The sequence below is a fragment of the Hyla sarda genome, chromosome 4, assembly GCF_029499605.1.
Source record: "Hyla sarda isolate aHylSar1 chromosome 4, aHylSar1.hap1, whole genome shotgun sequence".
Classification (NCBI taxonomy): domain Eukaryota; kingdom Metazoa; phylum Chordata; class Amphibia; order Anura; family Hylidae; genus Hyla; species Hyla sarda.
The window spans coordinates 233727130-233754228 of NC_079192.1; the positions used below are offsets into that span (position 1 = coordinate 233727130).

Consider the following 27099-nt stretch of genomic DNA (forward strand, 5'->3'; position numbering starts at 1 on the left):
TCTCTGTGCAAAAAATTTGCCCTCAAAGCCCCATATACGAATTAACTAGAAAGTTATAGGGAGCCAGAGTAGGAAGTTTAAGCATACTAATTTTGTTTGAAAAGTTTAAAGTTTTTGTAAAAGTAGTACAATAATAGAACAGCATGGAATATGGGTAATATCTTGTCATTCTTCCACCATGGGAAAATACGCCCGGCTGAACGCTTCGCTTCCTGTCTCCCAGCAGATGACAGTCTCAGACATATGGAAGTCCATCCCCAGTTGTGAGGACAAAATAGGGAGCGAATGTGCTTAGAGAGCACCTTTCCCAGCTCTAACAACCACCCAGACCTGGCGGGGTGCTGACACCCAGGACCGCAGCACAAGCATATCAGAGAAAAGAGGTGAAAAAGATGGTTCCATCATCTGGATAGTGGCTGCAAATACAGCCTTATTCGATTGGGAATAATTCAACAAATTCAGCATTATTCCAAAATATATTTACTATTCTCTAGATTGTGAGAACCGCCTACTGGTCTTAAACATAACCTAGAAAGACCAGACATGTGACTAATGATCGACCACATAAATGGAGGACAACGCCTATCCTCCTTTATTATCAATGTAAGATACTGAGGAAAGGGAGCAGGAACCCCAGAATGCATCTAGCCTTTGCACACAGACTCGTGAATTCCACCTCAAGCATTTCTATAAGATCCTCACATACAGCACTGACATCCTGTTTCTCAGCACTATCATTTATTTTGGAACACACACACTCCCAGAAAGTGGAGCAGTGGCGCAACTATAGAGGTCACAATGGTCATCCTGCAAGCCCCCCTGCCCCTCTCCCACATGCTACTGCTGCAGGCCGGACTCTCCGATGCTGCCCGAGGGCCCGGGCCCCTTGCTGCCAGCACCTTTCTTTTACATTACCTCTTTCTAGGGCACGGGCCCTAAAAGAATTACGGCAGGGCCAGACAGGCCAGGGTGTGATGGGAGTAGATGTGCCCCGCGCAGGCACACAAGTCTACACTAATCACCTGGCCGGTCCCTGCCTACAGCCACGTGCGATCTCTAGCAGAAACGATCCTCCCTGTGCAGTGACAGGAGTAGCAGCCTCTGCTGCCTCACACTGTTGCACCAATCCCTAGCAGGGTAGCTGAACTTCTGCGGGGGTGGGAGGTGGTAATTAAAACCCCTATTAGGCAGCTCCAATGCACCACCAATGATAAGGGGATGTGCGGCAGCGATGGGTTTGTTGGGAATTATCAAGAGAGGTGCAGGGGGGTTAAGGGGTTGAGGAGAGGTTTGGCGGCAGGGGCGTTATGGGAGTGATGAGGAAAGGTTTGGCGGAGGTTAGGTGGTGATGAGGAGAGGTGCGGGAGGTTATAGTAGTGATGGAGAGGTTTGGCGGGGGTTATGAGGACACAGAGGATAAGAGGGGGTGTATATGTATATATTATGTGTATATGTATGAAGTGTGCATAGGTATCATGTGTGTATAGGTATGAATATTTTATGTGTATATTTATATGATGTGTGTATTTGTATGTAAATGTGTATGTGTGTATGTATGCATGATGTGTGTATGATAGAAGTGTGTATGTAAGAAATGTGTGTGAATGATAGATCATACATCTAACGTACATCTATCATACATACATACATCATGCATGTCTGTCATGTATACTCATACTTACATACATCTATCATACATACACCAGTAATACATACATACACCATACACCAATGCGAAGGGGTGGGGGCCAGGGGTGCTTGTGAATGGCTTGGCTTAGGGCAGCAAAAAACAAAAAAAAAAAAAACACAAATCACTGATGGGTTGAGGAATATTGGCTTAGACTGGTGTTTTCCAATCTACTCTATTTCAGCTGTTGCATAACAGCTCATGTCTGACAGCTTTCTAGAGCAAAGCATTTGGGATCTGGGGAGGGAGCAGAGGAGCATGGAAAGGACTTGGGGGTCGGGAGGGGGACATAGGAGCCTAAAGAAGGAGGACACAGGGGTCTGGGGAAGGACAATACAGAGGTGGGATTCAGCTGAAGAAGAAACAGTGTAGGGATCGACCGATTATCGGTTTTGGCTGATATTATCGGCCGATAATCACGATTTTGGGCATTATCGGTATCTGCAATTACCTTGCCGATAATGCCCCGCCCACCGCACCGCGGCCGCCCCACATTTCTTTATGGACCCAGTATGTGGCAGTATTATATTCAGAGAGCGCAGTGTGTGATAGTATATTCAGTGGGTACAGTGTTTGGCAATGTAATATTCAGAAGGCACAATGTGTGGTAGTATATTGTTGGTACAGTGTGTGCCAGTATTTTATTCAGGGTACAGTGTGGGCCAGTATTATATTCAGTGGGTACAGTGTGTGGCAGGATTATATTCAGGGTTCAATATGTGGCAGGATTATATTTAGTGGGTACAATGTGTAGCAGTATTATAATCAGGTTACATTGTGGGGCAGTATTGTATTCAGGGTACAGTGTGTGGCAGGATCATATTTAGTGGATACAGTGTATGACAGTATTATATTCAGGGTACAGTGTGGGGCAGTAATATATTCAAGGTTCAGTGTGTCAAAGTATTTAATTTAGGGTACAATTTCTGGCAAGGTTATAATTAGAGCTGGGGGGTATACCGGTTCATACCGAATACCAGTGTGTTTTTGTCTTACGATATGAATTTTTCACATACCGCAATACCGTTTCCATAGCAACCAACTCCAACGCGTGATGGTGTAGAGAAACGTCCGGCTGCCCAGTGTCTCTGGGAAGTGTAGTCCGAGCCACAGTGAACTGACTGAGGATCTGGGAGGGGACTACAATTCCCGGCAGGCACGGGAAACTTGAGCAGAACTGCGGAGACATGGAGGAGTTACCGGACGGCCTGACAGAGACCCCGGGTACCATGGTGAGGACCCCCCGACCACCTGATACTATACTGAGGAACCCCCCCCCCCCCCATAATTTAGAAAAGTAATGAGATATACATTTTTGGTTATACCGCCCAGCTCTAGTTATAATAATGACTGCCTTCATACAGAGGATGAGTATCTGCTGACGAAGTGAGGAGCTAATGATGTCTGGGCTTCAGACTCTGCAGAAAAGATGGAGCTGGAGAAAGACCTGGCCTCTGGACCAGATGAAGAAGAAAAGGAAAGATAACAGAGAGGACATCATTCAAGTCAGAAGACGTCACTCAGGTCACTGATATCATTGTGTATTCTTCTGACTGTCTCATCAGAGCTGGAGTCACTTTTAAGTTCTGCAGTGATGATGGGTAAAACTGTGCCCAATCTGTTAGGGGGCCCCGAGGAAATTTTTTGCATCAGGGCCTTGTGGTTTCTTAGCTACGCCCCTGACGTGGAGAATGCCATCTGTACACACCACCAGCCGCCACAGAAGACCTAAGCCTTTAACCCCTTAACGACCATGGAAGAAAATATACGTTCTGGTGCGGCGGTACTTAGTGCACCAGGAAGTACATTTACATCCTGTGTATGACTGCGAGCATCGGAGCGGTGCTCGTGTCATACACGGCAGGTTCCGGCTGCTAGCGATTGCGCGGATGTCCACTATTAACCCCTTAGATGCCGTGATCAGTACAGATCACGGCATCTGCGGCTGTGCGCATGTTAAAATAGATGAAAGGATTGCCCACCGTGCTGCCGCGAGGATACCATCATCTATAATAGTGGACGGAGGTCTCCTCACCTGCCTCCGTCCGTCTCCCGGCTTCTCCTGCTCTGGTCTGAGATCGAGCAGACCAGAGCAGGAGAAAGCCGATAACACTGATAAGTGCTATGCCCTATGTATAGCACTGAACAGTATTTGCAATCAAATGATTGCTATAGATCGTCCCCTATGGGGACATAAGTTAAAAAAAATAAAATAAAAGTGGAAAATCCTCTCCCCCCCCCAATAAAAATTGTCAGTTTTACCCCATTTTACCACCAAAAAGCGTAATTTTTTTAAAACATATTTGTTATCGCCGCATGCGTAAATGTCTGAACTATCAAAATAGTAAAATATAACTTACATTTTTTTTAAAAGTCAGAAAATGCTGCTTTTTAGTCACATTTTATACCCCAAAAAATTTGTAAAAAAATTATCTAAAAGTTTTATATATGCAAACGTGGTATCGATAAAAAGTACAGATAATGGCGCAAAAAATGAGCCCTCATACCACCCTATATATGGAAAAATGAAAAAGTTATAGGTGGTCAAAATAGAGCGATTTTAGCTTACTGATTTTGTACAAAAAGTTTTAATCTTTTTGGTACAAAAACATAAAAGTATCTTGCCATGGGTATCATTTTAATCGTATTGACCCACAGAATAAAGAACACGTCATTTTTAATGTAAAGTGTACAGTGTGAAAACTGAACTCTCCAAAATGTGCTTTTCATTAAAATGTCCTCCCTAAAAAAATATTTGTTTAGGTTTGCCGTACATTTTATGGTAAAATGAGAGGTTTCATTACAAAGTACAATTGGTCATACAAAAAACAAGCCCTTATATGGGTCTGTAGATGGAAATATAAAAGTTATGGATTATAGAAGGCGAGGAGGAAAAAAAAAGAAAAAAAAACGCAAAAATAAAATTGGCCTGGTCCTTAATGTTAAAATGGGCTTGCACTTTCATTTTTTCCTCCTCACCTTTTAAAAATTATAACCCTGTCACAATTTTGCTCCTAAAAATCCATATGATGGCTTATTTTTTGCGCCACCAATTCTACTTTGCAGTGACATCAGTCATTTTACCCAAAAACCTACGGCGAAACGAAAAAAAAAAAATCATTGTGCGATGAAATTGAAGAAAAAAGGCCATTTTGTAACTTTTGGGGCTTCCGTTTCTACGCAGTACATTTTTCGGTAAAAATGACACCTTATCTTTATTCTGTAGGTCCATACGATTAAAATGATACCCTACTTATATTGGTTTGATTTTGTCATACTTCTGGAAAAAATTCCTAACTACATGCACGGAAATTTATACTTTTAAAATTGTCATCTTCTGACCCCTATAACTTTATTTTTCTGCGTATGGGGTGGTATGAGGGCTCATTTTTTGCGCCGTGATCTGCCGTTTTTAGCGGTACCATTTTTGCATTGATCAGACTTTTTGATAGCTTTTTATTCATTTTTCATGATATAAAAAGCAACCAAAAGTACATTATTTTGGACTTTGGAATTTTTTTGCGTGTACGCCATTGACCGTGCGGTTTAATAATGATATATTTTATAGTTCGGACATTTACGCACGCGGCGATACCACATATGTTTATATTTATTTTTATTTACATGGTGGGTTTTTTTTATGGGAAAAGGGGGGCGATTTGAACTTTTATTAAGGAAAGGGTCAAATCACATTTATTAACTTTTTTTTTTTTACACTTTTTTTTTTTTGCAGTGTTCTAGCTCCCATAGGGACCTATAATACTGCACACACTGATTGCCAGCACTGTTCACTGCAAAGCCATAGCTTTGCAATGATCAGCGTTATTGGCAGTGCATCTCAGGCTTGGAGCAATCAATCGCCAAGGGGACACGCCGGAGGCAGGCAAGAGGACCTCCGCTCGTGTCCCAGCTGATCGGGACACCGCATTTTCACTGCAGTAGTCCCGATCAGCCCCGCTGAGCAGCCGGGAAGGTTTCACTTTCGTTTTAGATGCGGGGTTCAACTTTGAACGTCGCATCTAAAGGGTTAATAGCGCACGGCACCGCGATCGCTGCCGCGCGCTATTAGCCCCAGGTCCCGGCATCAGATACATGCCGGGACCGACCCGATATGACGCGGGGTACCCCACATTATATCGCGGGAGCCGGCCAAATATACGTCCTTGGTCGTTAAGGGGTTAAGGGTCTATTCACACGTACAGTATTCTGCACAGATTTGATGCGCAGGATTTCAAGCTGTGTTCAGTCAGTTTACATTCAAATCTGCATCAGAAAATCCTGCACATCAAATCTGTACAGAATACTGCACGTGTGAATAGACCCTAAGACCGGGTTCACATTACAAAATTTCCAGGGGGAATTCAGTTTTGAAATTCCGCTCAGAAATTCCAGTGTGGCAGAGTCCCATTGTTGGATTTGGCATTCCGCTGAACAGTGCACACTGCAGGGTTTTCAAAGAGGACTTTCTGCCCGTAAAATTCCCTTTTCTGTGCGGACATTCTGAAGTCTGAAAATAGCTTGAGGGCACTTTCAAAGGGATCAGAACTGCTGCAGTGGAAAACCTGAAGCATTTCTGCAGGAAAATACATATCAAATTAGATTTTGGTGTGGATTTACTGCTGTGTAAAAATGTAAGTTTAAACATTTATATTAAAAATGTTATAAAAATCTGTACGTGTGGAATCTGATGTTGTTCCACAGGATTCCTGTAAAATCTGCAACAATAACATTTTAATGCATATTTATAGCAGATTGACTTTTTCATTGATTTCTAATCTGCAACAAATCTACAGCATGTCCACAGCATAAATTTACATGCTTAAAGGGGAACTCTAGTACATACGTAATTATCCCTTATCCGCAGGATAGGGGGGGATAAGTGTCCGATTGCAGGGGGGTCTGTCTGCTGGGAACCTCCTCGATCACCTGCCCAGCACCCAGTCTCTTGCACAAATTACTGTTGACCTCCACATTAAGCAGTGGCCGATTTGCCCCTCCATGCATCTCTATGGGAAAGCCGAAGATACATGAAAGCCATCTCCAGCTCTCCCAAAGAGATACATGGATGGGCATGTTGACAGTAATCCGTGTAAGGAGCAGAAGATGTACCATGCATCGGTAGAGATTGCATGGGGTCCCAGCAGTCAGACCTGCCATGATCAGTACTTACAGTCATGGCCGTAAATGTTGGCACCCCTGACATTTTTCAAGAAAATGAAGTATTTCTCACAGAAAAGGATTGCCGTATCCAGATGAGTGTTCCACGGATGTGGAGCAAAAAAAAAAATTTATAAATCACGGTGAAGTTCGGCACCAAACCGCTCAGACACAAGGAAAGTGGTGTAGGTTAAGAAAAAGTCCTTTATTCCAATGCGGCTTAAAACAAACGCGTTTCGGGTCTGTGACCCTTTCTCAATGTACAACAGGCGAAATAAAACAGCATGATACAAACGTGTTTTATATAAGCACGTTTGTATCATGCGATTTTATTATGCCAGTTGTACATTGAGAAGGGTCACAGACCCAAAACGTGTTTGTTTTAACCCCTACTCCGCCCCTGGCATCTTATCCCCTATCCAAAAAAGAAAAATAAATGCACAGTATACATCTAGATAACTTCTTCGAAAGGTGAAGTTTTTAAAATGGGGTTTCCACTGTCCTGGTAAAACATGGTGAACTGCAACTAGCGTGTTAACCGATAAATTTTTCCTGCAAAATATGAGTTAAATGCTAAATAGTATTTCCTTCCGGCACCAGCACTGCCATGTGGCCAAACTGCTGCTTATAATCACACATGGGGTACTGCAGTATTTAGGATTAATAGTTTAACATATTTGAGTGTGTCTATACCAGAGCTGTGGAGTCGGACGAAATTTTGGGTACCTGGAGTCGGAGTCGGCAAACAATGCACTCCGACTCCTACTATATTTCGATTGGAATAAAAAAAAAAAATAATAATAATAATAATAAAAAAGGAAGTTTAAATGTCCCAATTCACAAAAACTTATAATTAATGACTTCTCTACTGTAATAATAAAGATCAATGCATGCAGTGCCTCACGTAACCGCAAAACGAACACGTTAAGTGACCGTGAAGAAGCATGCTTTTCATGTGCTTTACTATATGGCACGCAACGTAAAATTAGGAGCGGCAATACTTATACTTTCCATAGTGTTGTGTCCTGCTGTTACAGGGAACCCATGGGTAACCTAGCCTCTCACTGATCATGTTTTTTGCAGGACTAGAGACACTTGTATAAGTGAAGGGAATGGAGGGTCAATAGTTCAAGACTGAAGCTGTAAACCATTGGAAAAGGGCTATAAAAACTTGTAAACTCGATTGTTAGCTTAAAGGGGTACTCCGCCCCTAGACATCTTATGCCCTATCCAAAGGATATGGGATAAGATGTCAGATTGCAGGGGTCCCGTTGCTGGGGACCCCCGGGATCGCCGCTGCGGCACCACGCTATCATTACTGCACAGAGCGAGTTTGCTCTGCACGTAATGACGGGCGATACAGGGGCCGGAGCATCGTTACGTCATGGCTCCGCCCCTCATGATGTCACGGCCCGCCCTTAATACAAGTCTATGGGAGGGGGCGTGGTGGTCGTAACGCCCCCTGCCTTAGACTTGCATTAAGGGGGTGGGCCGTGATGTCACGAGCGCGGAGCCATGACATCACGCTGCTCCGTCCCCTGCATTGCCCGTCATTACGCACAGAGCGAACTTGCTCTGTGTAGTAATGAAAGCGCGGGACCCCGGCGATCTGACATCTTATCCCCTATCCTTTGGATAGGGGACAAGATGTCTAGGGGCGGAGTACCCCTTTAAACATGACTATGGGATTCTACTAGGGAAATTATGTTTTATAATAAATGCCCCTTCCTGGATCCTCCCACTGCCCTATCTTCAGCAGATCAGCACACAAACTGTTCAATACAGTAGACTGTTGGCTTCCCAGCCAGTAGTCCTGTGGTAATGACATGTATGTTGCCTTTTCTTTCCTTCAAGGAATGTATAAAATACATTCACTTATTAATACAGAGGAGTCGGAAGTACAAGAAACTCCGGAGTCGGAACATTTATCTACCTACTCCACAGCCCTGGTCTATACCCCCACCTTTATTGTGAAACAGAAATGTTTAGCTCAGAGTAGATTGTATTGCAAAAAAATTATTTATGGCCTAATTTAAATAAATTCTATGAAACATCTCACATCCCTTGAAAATTCCTTCAGGGGAGTAGTTCAAATTGGATCTTTCAATTGGAATATTTGAGGAGAACAGTTTTTATAAATAGGTGCATTATAGGGGTTACCAACATACTTTTATGGGTGTATACATGTCCTGGGAGGGAATTAAATGTTAGGTAGTTTTGTTAACAAAATTCTCATTGTGTCAGATATTTAAAAAAAATAAACAAAACCACAATACGAAATAACCTCCTACCGATGTACTTCTTTTAAAAGGGTTGTCTAGGAAAATATAACCTGTGTACTGTGTCAAAAAAATTGTACAGTATATGCTGTATATTATAGGGTGTTACATGCTGCAGTCTGGACTATAGTATAACACCCTATAATATACAGCTTATATTGAACTCCAGACTGCAACATATATTATAGGGCGTTATGTGCAAACTTTAGTAGTGTCGGGCAGAGGAGAAGTTCATCATCCCTCTTCCTCTCAGCATGGGAGGAGAAGCCAGTATCACAGTCGAGCGCTACCTGAGGAGCTCCAGGAAGAGCTGCTGTAACTGCAGTACACGGAAAGCAACCGGCACCACCGCTACTCCGATCTTGTCTGTAGGGACACTGCGCGCATTCAGTATGGCCACTAGGAGGGTGAAAGGCAGGATGGCACCTAGCTCCTGAGTCTAGTACGGCTAAGGCAGCCATTAGACCATACCTCTAACAAATCAATAATGGAAATTGATAACAGCAACTTGTGTTATTGATTTTTATAGATAATATTAGTCGTTTCAGCCCTACTGTAGACATGAACGCTATGAATGTATGAATAGTATGAAAGACAATCTGATCAATTTCTTATTTTTCCATTAAGTACGTAACAGCATTTTCACTTTAAAATAAGACTGGCTATTAACTTATTACTGGCGGGGTTCGGACCCACATGCTTCACCACCATCAGCAGCGCTTGTGGGAGCCCCACTCACTTAAGCAGTAGATAGACAAGTATCGACAAGTAGAAGACTCTCTCCTAGGACTGTATCCACCTTTTCCAGCCCACCGGAGCACCTGAAAGTTGAACTAATTTATGCAGGCTAAAGTCAGCAACTGCCGAGCCGAGAAGTTTGTGACGAATCAAATTACTGGAAGTTCGCTCATCTCTAATGGACACTCCTGAAATCGATAATTACAGATTAAGATGCTGTAGTGCGCTGTCATTTTGCTGACTGGTGGGTGTCCTTAACCGTAAGGTATTAATTCCAGAAAGCCTTTCTAAAGTGATCTTTACATAAGCAGAGGAATAAAACATTAAACTAGAATGGACTCTATAGTTAAATAAAGTTTTTCGCTGCAAAGGAGTAATGTTTACTGTAAATCCCTCCTGTGTATTATCATGGGATCTATCAATGGACTTCTAATAAGAATTATGCCAAGCTTTCTATTTCCTTATCACTTCCATGTAAATCTAGAGAATAATGTGATAATGCAGATTCCATTCCCTACCGTAACTCCAATGTTAATATTCAGCAAATAAACAGCCCCCCTGGGCTGGAAAATCTGATACCTGTACACTGAAGGCATCATACACTTGGCAGCAATGCAGACTCAACCTAAGGAGATGAGCCACCTTACTTACGCTTACATTCAGTACTGCTCCACCCTCATAAAAGCTATGCAGTCATCGCCTGCTTTTAACCATTACATGGGCTCCACCTGCGCACATACTCAGTACAGTAATGCAGATGTAATGGAGGGCCCTTCTAACACAAGCAAAAAATGGAAAGGTCTAAATGGAAGACAGACAAGTACAGATCTGGCTAATATTGATTGAGAAAGTGCACTTAAGGGAGATCAGTGTCCTCAGCACTGTATGGCTATAGATACAGAACCTATAATGGAAATCACTGTAAGCATTGTTTATGGATAGTTACAGTTACCATAAGGGAGGTCAGTGCCCTCGGCACCCTATGGATATAGCTATAATGGCTATCACTGTATGGATATAGTTAGAGAAAATATAAGAGATCAGTGTCCTCAGCATCAATATAGTTATAATAACTATAAGAGAGAGATCAGTGTCCTCGGCACTGTATGGATATAGTTAGAGAAAATATAAGAGATCAGTGTCCTCGGCACTGTATGGATATAGATACAGTAACTATAAGAGATCAGTGTCCTCGGCACTGTATGGATATAGATACAGTAACTATAAGAGATCAGTGTCCTCGGCACTGTATGGATATAGATACAATAACTATAAGAGATCAGTGTCCTCGGCACTGTATGGATATAGATACAGTAACTATAAGAGATCAGTGTCCTCGGCACTGTATGGATATAGATACAATAACTATAAGAGATCAGTGTCCTCGGCACTGTATGGATATAGATACAGTAACTATAAGAGATCAGTGTCCTCGGCACTGTATGGATATAGATACAGTAACTATAAGAGATCAGTGTCCTCGGCACTGTATGGATATAGATACAGTAACTATAAGAGATCAGTGTCCTCGGCACTGTATGGATATAGATACAGTAACTATAAGAGATCAGTGTCCTCGGCACTGTATGGATATAGATACAGTAACTATAAGAGATCAGTGTCCTCGGCACTGTATGGATATAGATACAGTAACTATAAGAGATCAGTGTCCTCGGCACTGTATGGATATAGATACAGTAACTATAAGAGATCAGTGTCCTCGGCACTGTATGGATATAGATACAGTAACTATAAGAGATCAGTGTCCTCGGCACTGTATGGATATAGATACAGTAACTATAAGAGATCAGTGTCCTCGGCACTGTATGGATATAGATACAGTAACTATAAGAGATCAGTGTCCTCGGCACTGTATGGATATAGATACAGTAACTATAAGAGATCAGTGTCCTCGGCACTGTATGGATATAGATACAATAACTATAAGAGATCAGTGTCCTCGGCACTGTATGGATATAGATACAGTAACTATAAGAGATCAGTGTCCTCGGCACTGTATGGATATAGATACAGTAACTATAAGAGATCAGTGTCCTCGGCACTGTATGGATATAGATACAGTAACTATAAGAGATCAGTGTCCTCGGCACTGTATGGATATAGATACAGTAACTATAAGAGATCAGTGTCATTAACACTCTATGGATATAGATACAGTAACTATAAGAGAGATCAGTGTCCTCAGCACTGTATGGATATAGATACAGTAACTATAAGAGAGATCAGTGTCCTCAGCACTGTATGGATATAGATACAGTAATTATAAGAGAAATCAGTGTCCTTAACACTGTATGGATATAGTTACAGTAACTATAAGAGAAATCAGTGTCCTCAGCACTGTATGGATATAGATACAGTAACTATAAGAGATCAGTGTCCTGGATATAGTTACAGTAACTATAAGAGAAATCAGTGTCCTCAGCACTGTATGGATATAGATACAGTAACTATAAGAGATCAGTGTCCTGGATATAGATACAGTAACTATAAGAGATCAGTGTCCTCGGCACTGTATGGATATAGTTATAGTAACTATAAGAGATCAGTGTCCTCAGCACTGTATGGATATAGATACAGTAACTATAAGAGATCAGTGTCCTCAGCACTGTATGGATATAGATACAGTAACTATAAGAGAGATCAGTGTCCTCAGCACTATATGGATATAGATACAGTAACTATAAGAGAGATCAGTGTCCTTAACACTGTATGGATATAGATACAGAACATATAATGAAGATCACTGTCAGCACTGTATGGATATAGTCCTCAGCATGTGTTGATACAGATACAGAACATATAATGGAGATCACTGTCAGCACTGTGTGGATATAGTTACAGTAACTATAAGGTATATCAATGTCCTCAGCACTGTATGGACGTAGTTACAGTAACTATAAGGTATATCAATGTCCTCAGCACTGTATGGATATAGTTACAGTAACTATAAGGTATATCAATGTCCTCAGCACTGTGTTGATACAGATACAGACCATATAATGGAGATCACTGTCAGCACTGTGTGAATAGTTACAGTAACTATAAGGTATATCAATGTCCTCAGCACTGTATGGACGTAGTTACAGTAACTATAAGGTATATCAATGTCCTCAGCACTGTATGGATATAATTACAGTAACTATAAGGTATATCAATGTCCTCAGCACTGTATGGATATAATTACAGTAACTATAAGGTATATCAATGTCCTCAGCACTGTGTTGATACAGATACAGAACATATAAGGAAGATCACTGTCAGCACTGTATGGATATAGTCCTCAGCACTGTATGGATATAGATACAGAACATATAATGGAGAACACTGTCAGCACTGTATGGATATAGTCCTCAGCACTGTATGGATATAGATACAGAACATATAATGAAGATCACTGTCAGCACTGTATGGATATAGTCCTCAGCACTGTATGGATATAGATACAGAACATATAATGGAGAACACTGTCAGCACTGTATGGATATAGTCCTCAGCACTGTATGGATATAGATACAGAACATATAATGAAGATCACTGTCAGCACTGTATGGATATAGTCCTCAGCACTGTGTTGATACAGATACAGACCATATAATGGAGAACACTGTCAGCACTGTATGGATATAATTACAGTAACTATAAGGTATATCAATGTCCTCAGCACTGTGTTGATACAGATACAGAACATATAATGAAGATCACTGTCAGCACTGTATGGATATAGTCCTCAGCACTGTATGGATATAGATACAGAACATATAATGGAGAACACTGTCAGCACTGTATGGATATAGTCCTCAGCACTGTATGGATATAGATACAGAACATATAATGAAGATCACTGTCAGCACTGTATGGATATAGTCCTCAGCACTGTGTTGATACAGATACAGACCATATAATGGAGAACACTGTCAGCACTGTATGGATATAATTACAGTAACTATAAGGTATATCAATGTCCTCAGCACTGTGTTGATACAGATACAGACCATATAATGGAGAACACCGTCAGCACTGTATGGATATAGTTACAGAAACCATCAGGCAGACCCTTTATACAGAGAACTGGTGGCAGCACACAGAACCGCAATGACATTTCTTTTATAAGATATAGGTCAGGATTATTAAGAATTCACCTTAAGAGGCCACAGTGCAGTGAACTAAGTGCTGTACACATAAGGAAGCAGGTGCTAGATTAATATCTAAAAACCAGGATTTTATAAGTATACAGTAATGTGAAGCTGCACATATACTGCATCAGTCACAAGAGAACTGTGAGACTACTAAGGCTGGGTTTACATATATGCGTCATGCAGCAGTTTTTTCGCCTGGCGCTATAGAAAATGCACCGGAAGGAAACTTATGCTACAACTGGTCCAATTCATTAGAATGGGACAGTCCACAATCATCCGGCATCACTCGCCAGACAGACACTGGACAGAGGAGCGCATCTTGCTGCATTCAGAAAAAAATGGATGCCGGATGCTACATAACTAATGACAACTGATTCATGTTGTCATCAGTTGTGGCATCAGTTGTGTCAAGATTTAGGCTGGGTTTATGTATGTCAGACACCAGACATATGTAATTCTAGCCTAAGGGTATGTTCACACTACAGAGCGTGAAGGGAATCTCCGCTCGCAGAATTCCGCGAGCGGAGATTCAGCCTGGCAGACGACGGCGGCAGGACCGCGCGGCACTGCGCCGTCACCATTGACGGCTATGCAGTACTCGCGGACTTCCGCGCACAGAATGAACATGTTCTTTCTTTGCGCGGAACAATTTCAGCGGCGGAATTGTCCGCTGTGTGAACGGGTCTCGCGGAGACTCATTCACTAATGTTAAATTCACACCTCGGAATTCCGTAGTGTGAACCCTAAGGCAGTACTAGAGATGCAGGTATAAAAAGAAGTGGTGATGCAGGAATAGGGGAGCAGTAATACAGGTATACGGTATTAGGAGTAGTGGTGCAGGTATAGGATAGCAGTAGTAGAACAGAGACAGGGGTGCATGTAAGGAGTAGTAGTTCTAGTGCAGGTCTTACGGGTGTAAGGAGTAGTAGTAGTTCTAGTGCAGGTCATAGGGTGTAAGGAGTAGTAGTAGTTCTAGTGCAGGTCATAGGGTGTAAGGAGTAGTTGTAGTTCTAGTGCAGGTCATAGGGTGTAAGGAGTAGTTGTAGTTCTAGTGCAGGTCATAGGGTGTAAGGAGTAGTTGTAGTTCTAGTGCAGGTATTAGGGGTGTAAGGAGTAGTAGTAGTAGTTCTAGTGCAGGTCATAGGGGTGTAAGGAGTAGTAGTAGTAGTTCTAGTGCAGGTCATAGGGGTGTAAGGAGTAGTAGTAGTAGTTCTAGTGCAGGTCATAGGGTGTAAGGAGTAGTAGTAGTAGTTCTAGTGCAGGTCATAGGGTGTAAGGAGTAGTAGTAGTAGTTCTAGTGCAGGTCATAGGGTGTAAGGAGTAGTAGTAGTAGTTCTAGTGCAGGTCATAGGGTGTAAGGAGTAGTAGTAGTAGTTCTAGTGCAGGTCATAGGGTGTAAGGAGTAGTAGTAGTAGTTCTAGTGCAGGTCATAGGGTGTAAGGAGTAGTAGTAGTAGTTCTAGTGCAGGTAATAGGGTGTAAGGAGTAGTAGTAGTAGTTCTAGTGCAGGTAATAGGGTGTAAGGAGTAGTAGTAGTAGTTCTAGTGCAGGTAATAGGGTGTAAGGAGTAGTAGTAGTAGTTCTAGTGCAGGTAATAGGGTGTAAGGAGTAGTAGTAGTAGTTCTAGTGCAGGTAATAGGGTGTAAGGAGTAGTAGTAGTAGTTCTAGTGCAGGTAATAGGGTGTAAGGAGTAGTAGTAGTAGTTCTAGTGCAGGTAATAGGGTGTAAGGAGTAGTAGTAGTAGTTCTAGTGCAGGTAATAGGGTGTAAGGAGTAGTAGTAGTAGTTCTAGTGCAGGTAATAGGGTGTAAGGAGTAGTAGTAGTAGTTCTAGTGCAGGTAATAGGGTGTAAGGAGTAGTAGTAGTAGTTCTAGTGCAGGTAATAGGGTGTAAGGAGTAGTAGTAGTAGTTCTAGTGCAGGTAATAGGGTGTAAGGAGTAGTAGTTCTAGTGCAGGTAATAGGGTGTAAGGAGTAGTAGTAGTAGTAGTTCTAGTGCAGGTAATAGGGTGTAAGGAGCAGTAGTAGTTCTAGTGCAGGTAATAGGGTGTAAGGAGTAGTAGTAGTTCTAGTGCAGGTAATAGGGTGTAAGGAGTAGTAGTAGTAGTTGTAGTGCAGGTAATAGGGTGTAAGGAGTAGTAGTAGTAGTTGTAGTGCAGGTAATAGGGTGTAAGGAGTAGTAGTAGTAGTTCTAGTACAGGTAATAGGGTGTAAGGAGTAGTAGTAGTAGTAGTAGTAGTAGTTCTAGTGCAGGTAATAGGGTGTAAGGAGTAGTAGTAGTAGTAGTAGTAGTAGTAGTAGTTCTAGTGCAGGTAATAGGGTGTAAGGAGTAGTAGTAGTAGTAGTAGTAGTTCTAGTGCAGGTAATAGGGTGTAAGGAGTAGTAGTAGTAGTAGTTCTAGTGCAGGTAATAGGGTGTAAGGAGTAGTAGTAGTAGTAGTTCTAGTGCAGGTAATAGGGTGTAAGGAGTAGTAGTAGTAGTAGTAGTTCTAGTGCAGGTAATAGGGTGTAAGGAGTAGTAGTAGTAGTAGTTCTAGTGCAGGTAATAGGGTGTAAGGAGTAGTAGTAGTAGTAGTAGTAGTTCTAGTGCAGGTAATAGGGTGTAAGGAGTAGTAGTAGTAGTAGTAGTAGTAGTAGTTCTAGTGCAGGTAATAGGGTGTAAGGAGTAGTAGTAGTAGTAGTTCTAGTGCAGGTAATAGGGTGTAAGGAGTAGTAGTAGTAGTAGTTCTAGTGCAGGTAATAGGGTGTAAGGAGTAGTAGTAGTAGTAGTTCTAGTGCAGGTAATAGGGTGTAAGGAGTAGTAGTAGTAGTAGTTCTAGTGCAGGTAATAGGGTGTAAGGAGTAGTAGTAGTAGTAGTTCTAGTGCAGGTAATAGGGTGTAAGGAGTAGTAGTAGTAGTAGTTCTAGTGCAGGTAATAGGGTGTAAGGAGTAGTAGTAGTTCTAGTGCAGGTAATAGGATGTAAGGAGTAGTAGTAGTTCTAGTGCAGGTAATAGGATGTAAGGAGTAGTAGTTGTTCTAGTGCAGGTAATAGGGTGTAAGGAGTAGTAGTACTAGTGCAGGTAATAGGGTGTAAGGAGTAGTAGTACTAGTGCAGGTAATAGGGTGTAAGGAGTAGTAGTACTAGTGCAGGTAATAGGGTGTAAGGAGTAGTAGTACTAGTGCAAGTAATAGGGTGTAAGGAGTAGTAGTACTAGTGCAGGTAATAGGGTGTAAGGAGGTAATAGGGTGTAAGGAATAGTAGTACTAGTGCATGTAATAGGGTGTAAGGGGTAATAGCGTGTAAGGAGTAGTAGTACCAGTGCATGCACAGGGTGTAAGGAGTTGTAGTACTGGTGCATGTAATAGGGTGTAAGGGGTAATAGCGTGTAAGGAGTAGTAGTACCAGTGCATGCACAGGGTGTAAGGAGTAGTAGTACTGGTGCATGTAATAGGGTGTAAGGGGTAATACCGTGTAAGGAGTAGTAGTACCAGTGCATGCACAGGGTGTAAGGAGTAGTAGCACCAGTGCATGTAATAGGGTGTATGGGGTAATAGCGTGTAAGGAGTAGTAGTACTAGTGCATGCACAGGGTGTAAGGAGTAGTAGTACTGGTGCATGTAATAGGGTGTAAGGGGTAATAGGGTGTAAGGGGTAATAGGGTGTAAGGAGTAGTAGCACCAGTGCATGCACAGGGTGTAAGGAGTAGTAGGAGTAGTAGTACTAGTGCAGGAGTAAGATGTCGTAGTGCAGGTAGAGCGAGGTAGCCGCTTGGAGGGCAGCACTCACCAGACAGTGCCATAGGCTCCGGAACCCACAGGCACCAGGTCCCGGTAGCGCTCCTTCACCTCCCACACCGTCTTGTTGACGTCCTGGCGGTAGAAGCCTTTCGTGGGCAGCGGAAGGGACATGGCTGCTGAGGCTCGGGTGTCAGAGATCAGTTTGTTGTCAGCTCAGTGTGGGCTCCGGTCTCCTGAGAGAGCGCTCGTCATGCAGCAGCATACATACAGCATGAATGGCAGGCCACCCCCTCCTCGATGTGCTCTCTATTCCACCCTGCGCTCCTTTCCTCCCACACTCTCAGCGCCTCCTTCACTTTCTTTTCGGCTTCTCCTTCCTCCACGCCCGCTGCCGCCTGCCCGTCCTGTCCTGTGCGGGAAGTGCGCCCTGTATACACTGCACAGCTTTGTTGTCCCCAGTCACATGATCTGTGTACAGCAGTGCGCTCCCTCCCCTTCCCTATACACTGAGGTGTCTGCTGCTTCTGCTGCCCGTATTAACCCTCTCTATGTAGAACCCAGTCAGGGCGAAGGTTTCATGAGTTCCCGAGTTACGCTAGTATTGTGGGTGTAGCCATGACTTTATTTATGGACTGTGGCAAAATACGGTCTGCAGGGGGCGATGTTTCGAATCATAACCGTCCATATGGGGCACACTATGGACTCCGTAAATGTCTAGTCACCTCACTGTACCCATATGTGCTGGTACCATATCTTCCAAGCTCCTGGTTTTCTACAATACCTGTTTAAAAATACCTTGTGCAAGGTCCCAAAGCGTCATACACATTAACTCCCTATTGTCCAAACAGTTTTTTTCATCTTTTATTTTTTAAATCATCGCATTATTAGGGCTATAACTTTGACATAGCCAATTTAGCCATATAAGGGATTGTTTTTTTTTGAAGGACAAGTTGTTCTTTTCGTCTTATTCGTTAATATAGATACCATGGGGGAATTTACAAAAAGTGAAGTTGCTAATTGTTTTTTCTCCGACTTTATTTTGGGCGGTGGTATGGTGATATGTTTCAGTATTAACCCCTTAACCCGTACAGGACCTAGGGCGTATGGATACGCCTTCTGTACCTGGGTCTTAAGGACCCAGGGCGTACCTATACGCCCGTGGGAATTTCGGTCCCCGCCGCGTGCCGGGCAGGGACCGGGCTGGGGTGACTGCTGATATCGATCAGCAGGCACCCCGTGCAAATGCCCAGGGGGGTCATCAGACCCCCCCCCCCATGTCGGCGATCGGCGCAAATCGCAAGTGAATTCACACTTGCGATTTGCGCCGATTCCGGGTCATTCGGGTCTATGGTGACCTGGAATATAAGGGGGATCGCGGTTGTCTAAGACACCCAGGATCCCCCTGTAGCGATAGGAGTGAGGTGGCACCCCTCTTATCTCTGCTATTGGTGGTCTAGACGCGACCACCAATAGAACATCAGGGGCGGGGGGGTTTACTTTCTTTTTCCCCGTTCTGCCCACCCACAATAGGCGGGGAAGGACGGGGAAACGACGGGGACCGAACGCCGAAGATCCACTTACCCGTCGGTGGAAGCTGCGGGACGGGATCGGCGGCGGTGATCGGCGCGGGCGGCAATGTCCCTGGATCCGACGGAAACCGGTAAGTTGCCTAGCAACATCTAGAGGGCTACAGTCTGAGACTGTAGCCCTCCAGATGTTGCAAAGCTACAACTCCCAACATGCCCAGACAGCTGCTGGGCATGGTGGGAGATGCAGTTTTGCAACAGCTGGAGGTCTACAGTTTAGAGACCACTGCACAGTGATCTCTATACTGTAGCACTCTAGATCTTGCAAAACTACAACTCCCAGCATGCCCACATAGCTGTTTGCTGTCTGTGCATGCTGGAATTTGTAGTTTTGCAACATCTGGAGGTCCACAGTTTGGAGATCACAGTGCAGTGGTCTTTATCTGTAGCCCTCCAGATGTTGCAAAACTGCAAATCCCAGCATGCCGAAACAGCTGTCTCGGCATGCTGGGAGTTGTAGTTGCGATCCCTCCAGCTGTTGCATTACTAGATCTCCCAGCATGCCCTTCGGCGATCAGTACATGCTGGGAGTTAAAGTTTTGCAACAGCTGGAGGCACACTGGTTGGAAAATACTGAGTTAGGTAACAGAACCTAACTGAAGGTTTTCCAACCAGTGTGCCTCCAGCTGTTGCAAAACTACAACTCCCAGCATGCACGGTCTGTCAGTACATTCTGGGAGTTATAGTTTTGAAACAGCTGGAGGTTTGCCCCCATGTGAACGTACAGGGTACATTCACACGGGCGGGTTTACAGTAAGTTTCCTGCTTCAAGTATGAGCTGCGGCAAATTTTTCGCTGCATCGCAAATTTCTAGCGGGAAGCTCACTGTAAACCTGCGCCCGTGTGAATGTACCCTAAAAACACTACACTAACACATAATAAAGGGTAAAACACTACATAAACACCCCCTTACACTGTCCCCCCAATAAAAATGAAAAATTTATTGTACGGCAGTGTTTCCAAAACGGAGCCTCCAGCTGTTGCAAAACAACAACTCCCAGCATTTCCGGACAGCCACTGACTGTCCAGGCATGCTGGGAGTTTAGCAACAGCTGGAGACACCCTGTTTGGGAATCACTGGCGTAGAATACCCCTATGTCCACCTCTATGCAATCCCTAATTTAGTCCTCAAATGCGTATGGCCCTCTATCACTTCAGAGCCCTGTCGTATTTCAAGGAAACAGTTTAGGGCCACATATGGGGTATCTCCGTAATCAGGTGAAATTGCTTTACAAATTTTGGGGGCTTTTTCTCCTTTTACCCCTTATGAAAAGGAAAAGTTGGGGGCTACACCAGCCTGTCAGTGTAAAAAAAATTAAAATTTTACACTAACATGCTGGTGTTGTCCTTTACTTTTTATTTTAACAAGTGTTAAAAGGAAAAAAAGCCCCCCAAAATTTGTAACGCAATTTCTCCTGAGTACGGAAATACCCCATATGTGGGCGTAAAATGCTCTGCGGGGGCATAACAAGGCTCAAGAGTGAGAGCGCACTATGTACATTTGAGGCCTACATTGGTGATTTACACAGGGGTGGCTGATTTTACAGCGGTTCTGACATAAACGCAAAAAAATAAATACCCACATATGACCCAATTTTGGAAACTACACCCCTCACGTAATGTAATAAGGGGTACAGTGAGCGTTTACACCCCACAGGTGTCTGACAGATTTTTGGAACAGTGGTCCGTGAAAATTAAAAATTAAATTTTTCATTAGCACAGCCCACTGTTCCAAAGATCTGTCAAACGCCAGTGGGGTGTAAATACTCACTGCACCCCTTATTAAATTCTGTGGGTGATGTAGTTTCCAAAATGGGGTCACGTGGGGGGGTCAACTGTTCTGGCACCACGGGGGGGGGGGGGGGGGGGGCTTTGTAAACGCACATGGCCCCCGACTTCTATTCCAACCAAATTCTGTCTTCAAAAGCTCAATGGTGCTCCTTCTCTTCTGAGCATTGTAGTGCGCCAGCAGATCACTTGATGTCCACACATTGGGTATTTCCATACTCAGAAGAAATGGGGTTACAAATTTTGGGGATCATTTTCTCCTATTACCCCTTGTAAAAATATAAAATGTAGGGGAAAACCAGCAATTTAGTGAAAATTTTTTTTTTTTCATTTACACATCCGACTTGGGCAAACAGTCATCAAACACCTGTGAGGTTTTAAAGCTCACTGTACCCCTTGATGTGTTCCTTGAGGGGTGTAGTTTCTAAAATAGTATGCCATGTGTTTTTTTTTTTTTTTTTGCTGTTCTGGCACCATAGGGGCTTCCTAAATGCGACATGCCCCACATAAACCATTTCAGAAAAACTCACTCTCCAAAATCCCATTGTCGCTCCTTCCCTTCTGAGCCCTCTACTGCGCCTGCCGTACACTTGACATACACATATGAGGTATTTCCTTACTCGAGAGAAATTGGGCTACACATTTTAGGAAGATTTCTCTCCTTTTACCCCTTGTAAAAATTCAAAAACTGGGTCTACAAGAACATGCCAGTGTAAAAAAATGAAGATTTTGAATTTTCTCCTTCAATTTGCTGCTATTCCTGTGAAACACCTAAAGGGTTAACAAACCTTTTGAATGTCATTTTGAATACGTTGGGAGTGCAGTTTTTATAATGGGGTCATTTGTTGGGCATTTCTAATATGAAAGCCCTTCAAATTCACTTCAAAACGGAACTGGTCCCTGAAAAATTTAGATTTTGAAAATTTTGTGAAAAATTGGAAAATTGCTGCGGAACTTTGAAGCCCTCTGGTGTCTTCCAAAAGTAAAAACATGTCAACGTTATGATGCAATCATAGAGTAGACATGTTGTATATGTGAATCAATATATAATTTATTTGGAATATTAATTTTCCATATAAGCAGAGAGCTTCAAAGTAAAAAAAAAAATGCAAAATTTTCAATTTTTTTCATCTAATTTTGGAATTTTTCACCAAGAAACTATGCAAGTATCGACAAAATTTTACCACTAACGTAAAGTAGAATATGTCACGAAAAAACAATCTCGGAATCAGAATGAAAGGTAAAAGCATTCCAGAGTTATTAATGCTTAAAGTGACAGTGGTCAGATGTGCAAAAAATGGCCAGGTCCTACAGTGAAAATTGGCTGGGTCCTTAAAGGGTTAAGGACATAGCTTTTTCCATTTTTGCACTTTCATTTTTTTCCTCCTTACCTTTTAAAAATCATAACCCTTTCAATTTTGCACCTTAAAATCCATATGATGGCCTATTACAAAATGGAAGAAAAAACACCATTTTGCAAATTTTGGGGGCTTCCGTTTCTACACAGTACATTTTTCGGTAAAAATGACATCTTATCTTTATTCTGTAGGTCCATATGATTAAAATGATAGATACCCTACTATGAAAAAAATCATAACTACATGCAGGAAAATGTATATGCTTAAAATTGTCCTCTTCTGACTTTAATAAGCTTTTATAACTTTTTTATTGTTCCATGTACGCGGCAGTATGAGGGCTCATTTTTTGAGCCGTGATCTAAAGTTTTCATCTGTGCCATTTTTGTTTTGATCAGGCTTTTTGATCGCTTTTTATTCATTTTTTTATGTTATAAAAAGTTACCAAAAATACGCTATTATGGACTTTGGCAGGGCCGGAGTGGAGACAAACACCAGCCCTGAAAATTATTGCATACAAGCCCCACAGCACTGTGTCATTGTGCCGGCCAACAGCCGGCATGCGGGCAGGCATATAGATATATATATAGTTTTTTCAGGAAAACGGCACCTGAATGCAATGAAGAGTTCAAGCAAGTGTAGGTATCCTGGTCACAAATCCACAGCGAATTTTATAAAGAAAAAAAAAAAAGGTTTTACTCCAACATGTGCAGAGTTACAGGCAACGTTTTTGCTGGCTCACCCAGACAACCAATCAGATCGCTTCTTTTATTTTGCAAAGGCCCTTTTAAAAATGAAAGAAGTGATCTGATTGGTTGCTATGGGCGACTGGGCAACTTTTCCACAGGACAGATTTTGATAAATCTCCCCCAATGTCTGGTTGAGCCAGTAGAAACTTTGCCTGTAACTCTGCACATGTTGGAGTAAAACCCACTTTTTATTTTTGCAAGAAACACAGATGTGCTGCAGTGATCTCTCCGGATCAAAAGTTTGGCCACGCCAGTTTTTATCATTCTGAGCGCCGACACAGCACTGGACCACCAGGGATGGGATAAAGGTACCTTTAGACGCCGCTGTCAGCGATCGCCGCATGTCGGCTATTAACGCCGCCTCCCAGCTACAAGAATAAGCTGGGGGCTGGCCGATATGGCGCGGGCTCGAGTCGGGAGCCTGTGTAATACCCTGTTAATGGCACATGGACGAGCATAGACGTCCATGGTTGTTAACAGGTTTAGGCCATGCTCACTTGACAGAATTTCTGTGCTGTATCTGGCAGAAAAGATTTTCGAAGAAATTCCATTGCAGCAGACTCCAATTCTGACCTCCACCAAAAGAATTGACAATTAATCTCTTAAGGACGTAGGGCGTACCTGTAGGCCCTACACCCAGTCCCGGTAAATAAAACAGGGTCATGCCATGACCCCGCGTTATACCGTGTTGGTCCCGGCGGCTAATGATAGCCGGGACCCTGGGCTTATAGCGTGCGGCACCGATCGTTGTGCCGTGCGCGATTAACCCTTTAGACGCGGCGATCAAGTTTGATAGCTGTGTCTAAAATAAAAGTGAAAGCTTCCCGGCAGCTCAGTCGGGCTGATCGGGACCATCGTGATAAAATCGCGATGTTCCGATCAGCTAGCACGCAAATGGAGGTCCCCTTACCTTGCTTCATTGCATCCGATCGGCGATTGATTGCTCCAAGCCTGAGATACAGGCTTGAGCAATCGACCGCCTATAACACTGATCAATGCAAAGCTATGGCTTTGCAGTGAACAGTGTAAAAGATCAATGTGTGCAGTGTTATAGCCCCCTATGGGAGCTATAACACTGCAAAAAAGAAAGTGGAAAAAAAACTGTTAATGAAAGTCATTTAACCCCTTCCTTTATAAAAGTTTTAATCACCCCCCTTTTCCCATTAAAAAAAACTGTGTAATTAAAAATAAAAATAAACATATGTGGTATCGCCGCGTGCATAAATGTCTGAAATATAAAAACATTTTGTTAATTAAACCGCACATTCAATAGCGTACGCGCAAACAAATTCCAAATCCCAAAATAGCTTATTTTTGGTCACTTTTTATATCATGAAAAAATGAATAAAAAGCGATCAAAAAGTCAGATAAATACAAACATGGTACCAATAAAAACTTCAGATTATGGTGCAAAAAAAGAGTCCTCATAACGGCCTGTAAGCAGAAAAATAAAAAGATTTAGGGGTCAGAAGATGAGAATTTTTAACGTATTAATTTTCCTGCATGTAGTTATGATTTTTTTCAGAAGTAATACAAAATCAAACCTATATAAGTAGGGTATCATTTTAACCATATGGACCTACAGAATAAAGATAAGGTGTCATTTTTACCGAAAAATGCACTTCGTAGAAACGGAAGCCCCCAAACTTACAAAATGGCATTTTTTCTTCAATTTTGTCGCACAATGATTTTTTTTCCATTTCGCGGTGGATTTTTTCGTAAGATGACTAAGGTCACTGCAAAGTAGAATTGGTGGCGCAAAAAATAAGCCATCATATGGAATTTTATGTGCAAACTTTAAAGCGTTATGATTTTTAGAAGGTGATGAGGAAAAAATGAAAATGCAAAAACGGAAAAACCCTGCGTCCTTAAGGGGTTAAATTATTTTGGCGGAATCCTCTGAGCAGTCCTAGCGCTGGCTTGTTCCAGCTATTTGTGGAATGTCCACAAAATTTCCACCGTGTGAACATGGCCTCACAGTACACAAATACAGAAATACCAGACATCAGTCTTGGACAACTGATGTGTTTTGCTTACACCTACCAAGTATACCTTTTCAGAGCAAATTCCAATTCTCAATTGAGGACATTTATCATCGTTGCTTTGGTAAGCAAATTCTATAGGCATTTTTTCTTGCTTTAGTTTTGCTTATGTATGACACATTTATCATACTATCAGGGGGTTGATAAATTTGGCTCACATAAGCAAAAATAAATAAATCACTTTTGAATACCTTTTTTTTAGCACACATAAGCAAAAACCAATAAATGACTTAAGAACATCAATTTGCAGCTTTGAAAAAAATGTGCGATATATATATAAAATGGTTAACGAGGGCTTGTGGGGGAGTGTTTCTTTGGAATAAAAAATGTTTAAATGTGTTGTGTTTTTTTGTTTTTTTTTACTTGACAGGTTTAGTAGTGGAAGCCGTCCTTGTACTTGACAGGCTTAGTAGTGGAAGCCGTCTTATAGAGGGAGTCCATTACTAAGCCTGGGCTTAGCATTAGCCACAAAAGCAACTAGCGATAACCCCCAATTATTACCCCGGTACCCACCGGCACAGGGGTGCCGGTACCAACAGGCCCGGAGCGTCAAAAATGGGCCTAGGCGGTAACAGGCTGGCATTATTTAGGCTGGGGAAGGCCAATAACAATGGTCCTCACCCACCCTGGTAATGTCAGGCTGTTGTTGCTTGGTTGGTATTTGGCTGAGAATAAAAATAGGGGGAACCTTATGCTTTTTTAATAAAAAAAAACCACATGGCATGCTATTTTGGAAACTACACCCCTCAAGGAACGTAACAAGGGGTACAGGGAGCCTTAAAGCTGTATTCCAGGATTTTTTTTTAATTTGACTATCCTACAGGGACTGTAAAGCTAGTGTCTGTACCTGTGTGTGAGGGTTTTCTCACAATTCTTCTGTGATTTTCACCCCACTATTTATTTTTAACAGCATACAAATTGACTGTTGTCTCAGATTTTTCCCAGCTGGCAATGCGGCCAAGACCTGACTCACTAGTCAGCTGATGACAGGGAGCATGTCTGCTTCAATGGGTGGAAGGATCGCTTGGTGGGAGAAAGATCAACTGCAACTAATGCAACAGCTGTAGGCACCCTGATTGAAAATCACAGGTCTTTTGTTTCAATGGGTGGGGTGGCTGATGTGTGGGGGGGAGGAAAATGGAATTGTGGGATTTGTAGTAAAAAAAAGAAAAGTCAAACAGGAAATACAAGTTCACAAAAAGCTAGCCACAGTGTTATGGTAATCTCATGACATAGCCATTTAGCCCCAAGACAAGCGCAGATCCTTCCTAAGCATGCCCATTACTGTCTTCCAGGTACGTACTAAAATCACCTTATGGTGGATAACCCCTTTAACACCTCACAGGTATTTGACGACTTTTTGTTAAAGTTGGATGTGTAAATGAAAAAAAAAATTTGGCCAAATTTAAAATTTTTACAAGGGGTAATAGGAGAAAATGATCCCCAAAATGTGTAACCCAATTTCTTCTGAATATGGAAATACCCCATGTGTGGACGTCAAGTGCTCTGCTGGCGTACCACAATGATCAGAAGAGGAGGAGCGCCATAGAGTTTTTGGAAAGAGAATTTGTTTGGAATGGAAGTCAGGGGCATTTACAAAGCCCCCCGTGGTGCCAGAACTGTGGACCCCCCCACATGTGACCCCATTTTGGAAACTACACCCCTCACAGAATTTAATAAGGGGGGCAGGGAGTATTTACACCCACTGGCGTTTGACAGATCTTTGGAACAGTGGGCTGTGCAAATGAAAAATTATATTTTTTCATTTTCACGGACCACTGTTTCAAAAATCTTTCAGACACCTGTGGGACGTAAATGCTCACTGCATCCGTTTTTACATTACATGAG

The 27099-nt window shown here is 42.6% G+C and overlaps 1 protein-coding gene across 1 annotated transcript in view; it reads right to left on the reverse strand.

Moving 5' to 3' along the window:
* Window positions 1–18292, reverse strand: part of MAPK12 (mitogen-activated protein kinase 12) — a 183800-nt gene extending 165508 nt beyond the window's left edge. The window contains exon 1 of the mRNA XM_056573755.1: window positions 17781–18292. Coding sequence (XP_056429730.1) covers window positions 17781–17902 — 122 coding nt within the window. The 5' untranslated portion in view covers window positions 17903–18292. The remainder of the gene's footprint in view (window positions 1–17780) is intronic.
* Window positions 18293–27099: the final 8807 nt, after the last annotated feature.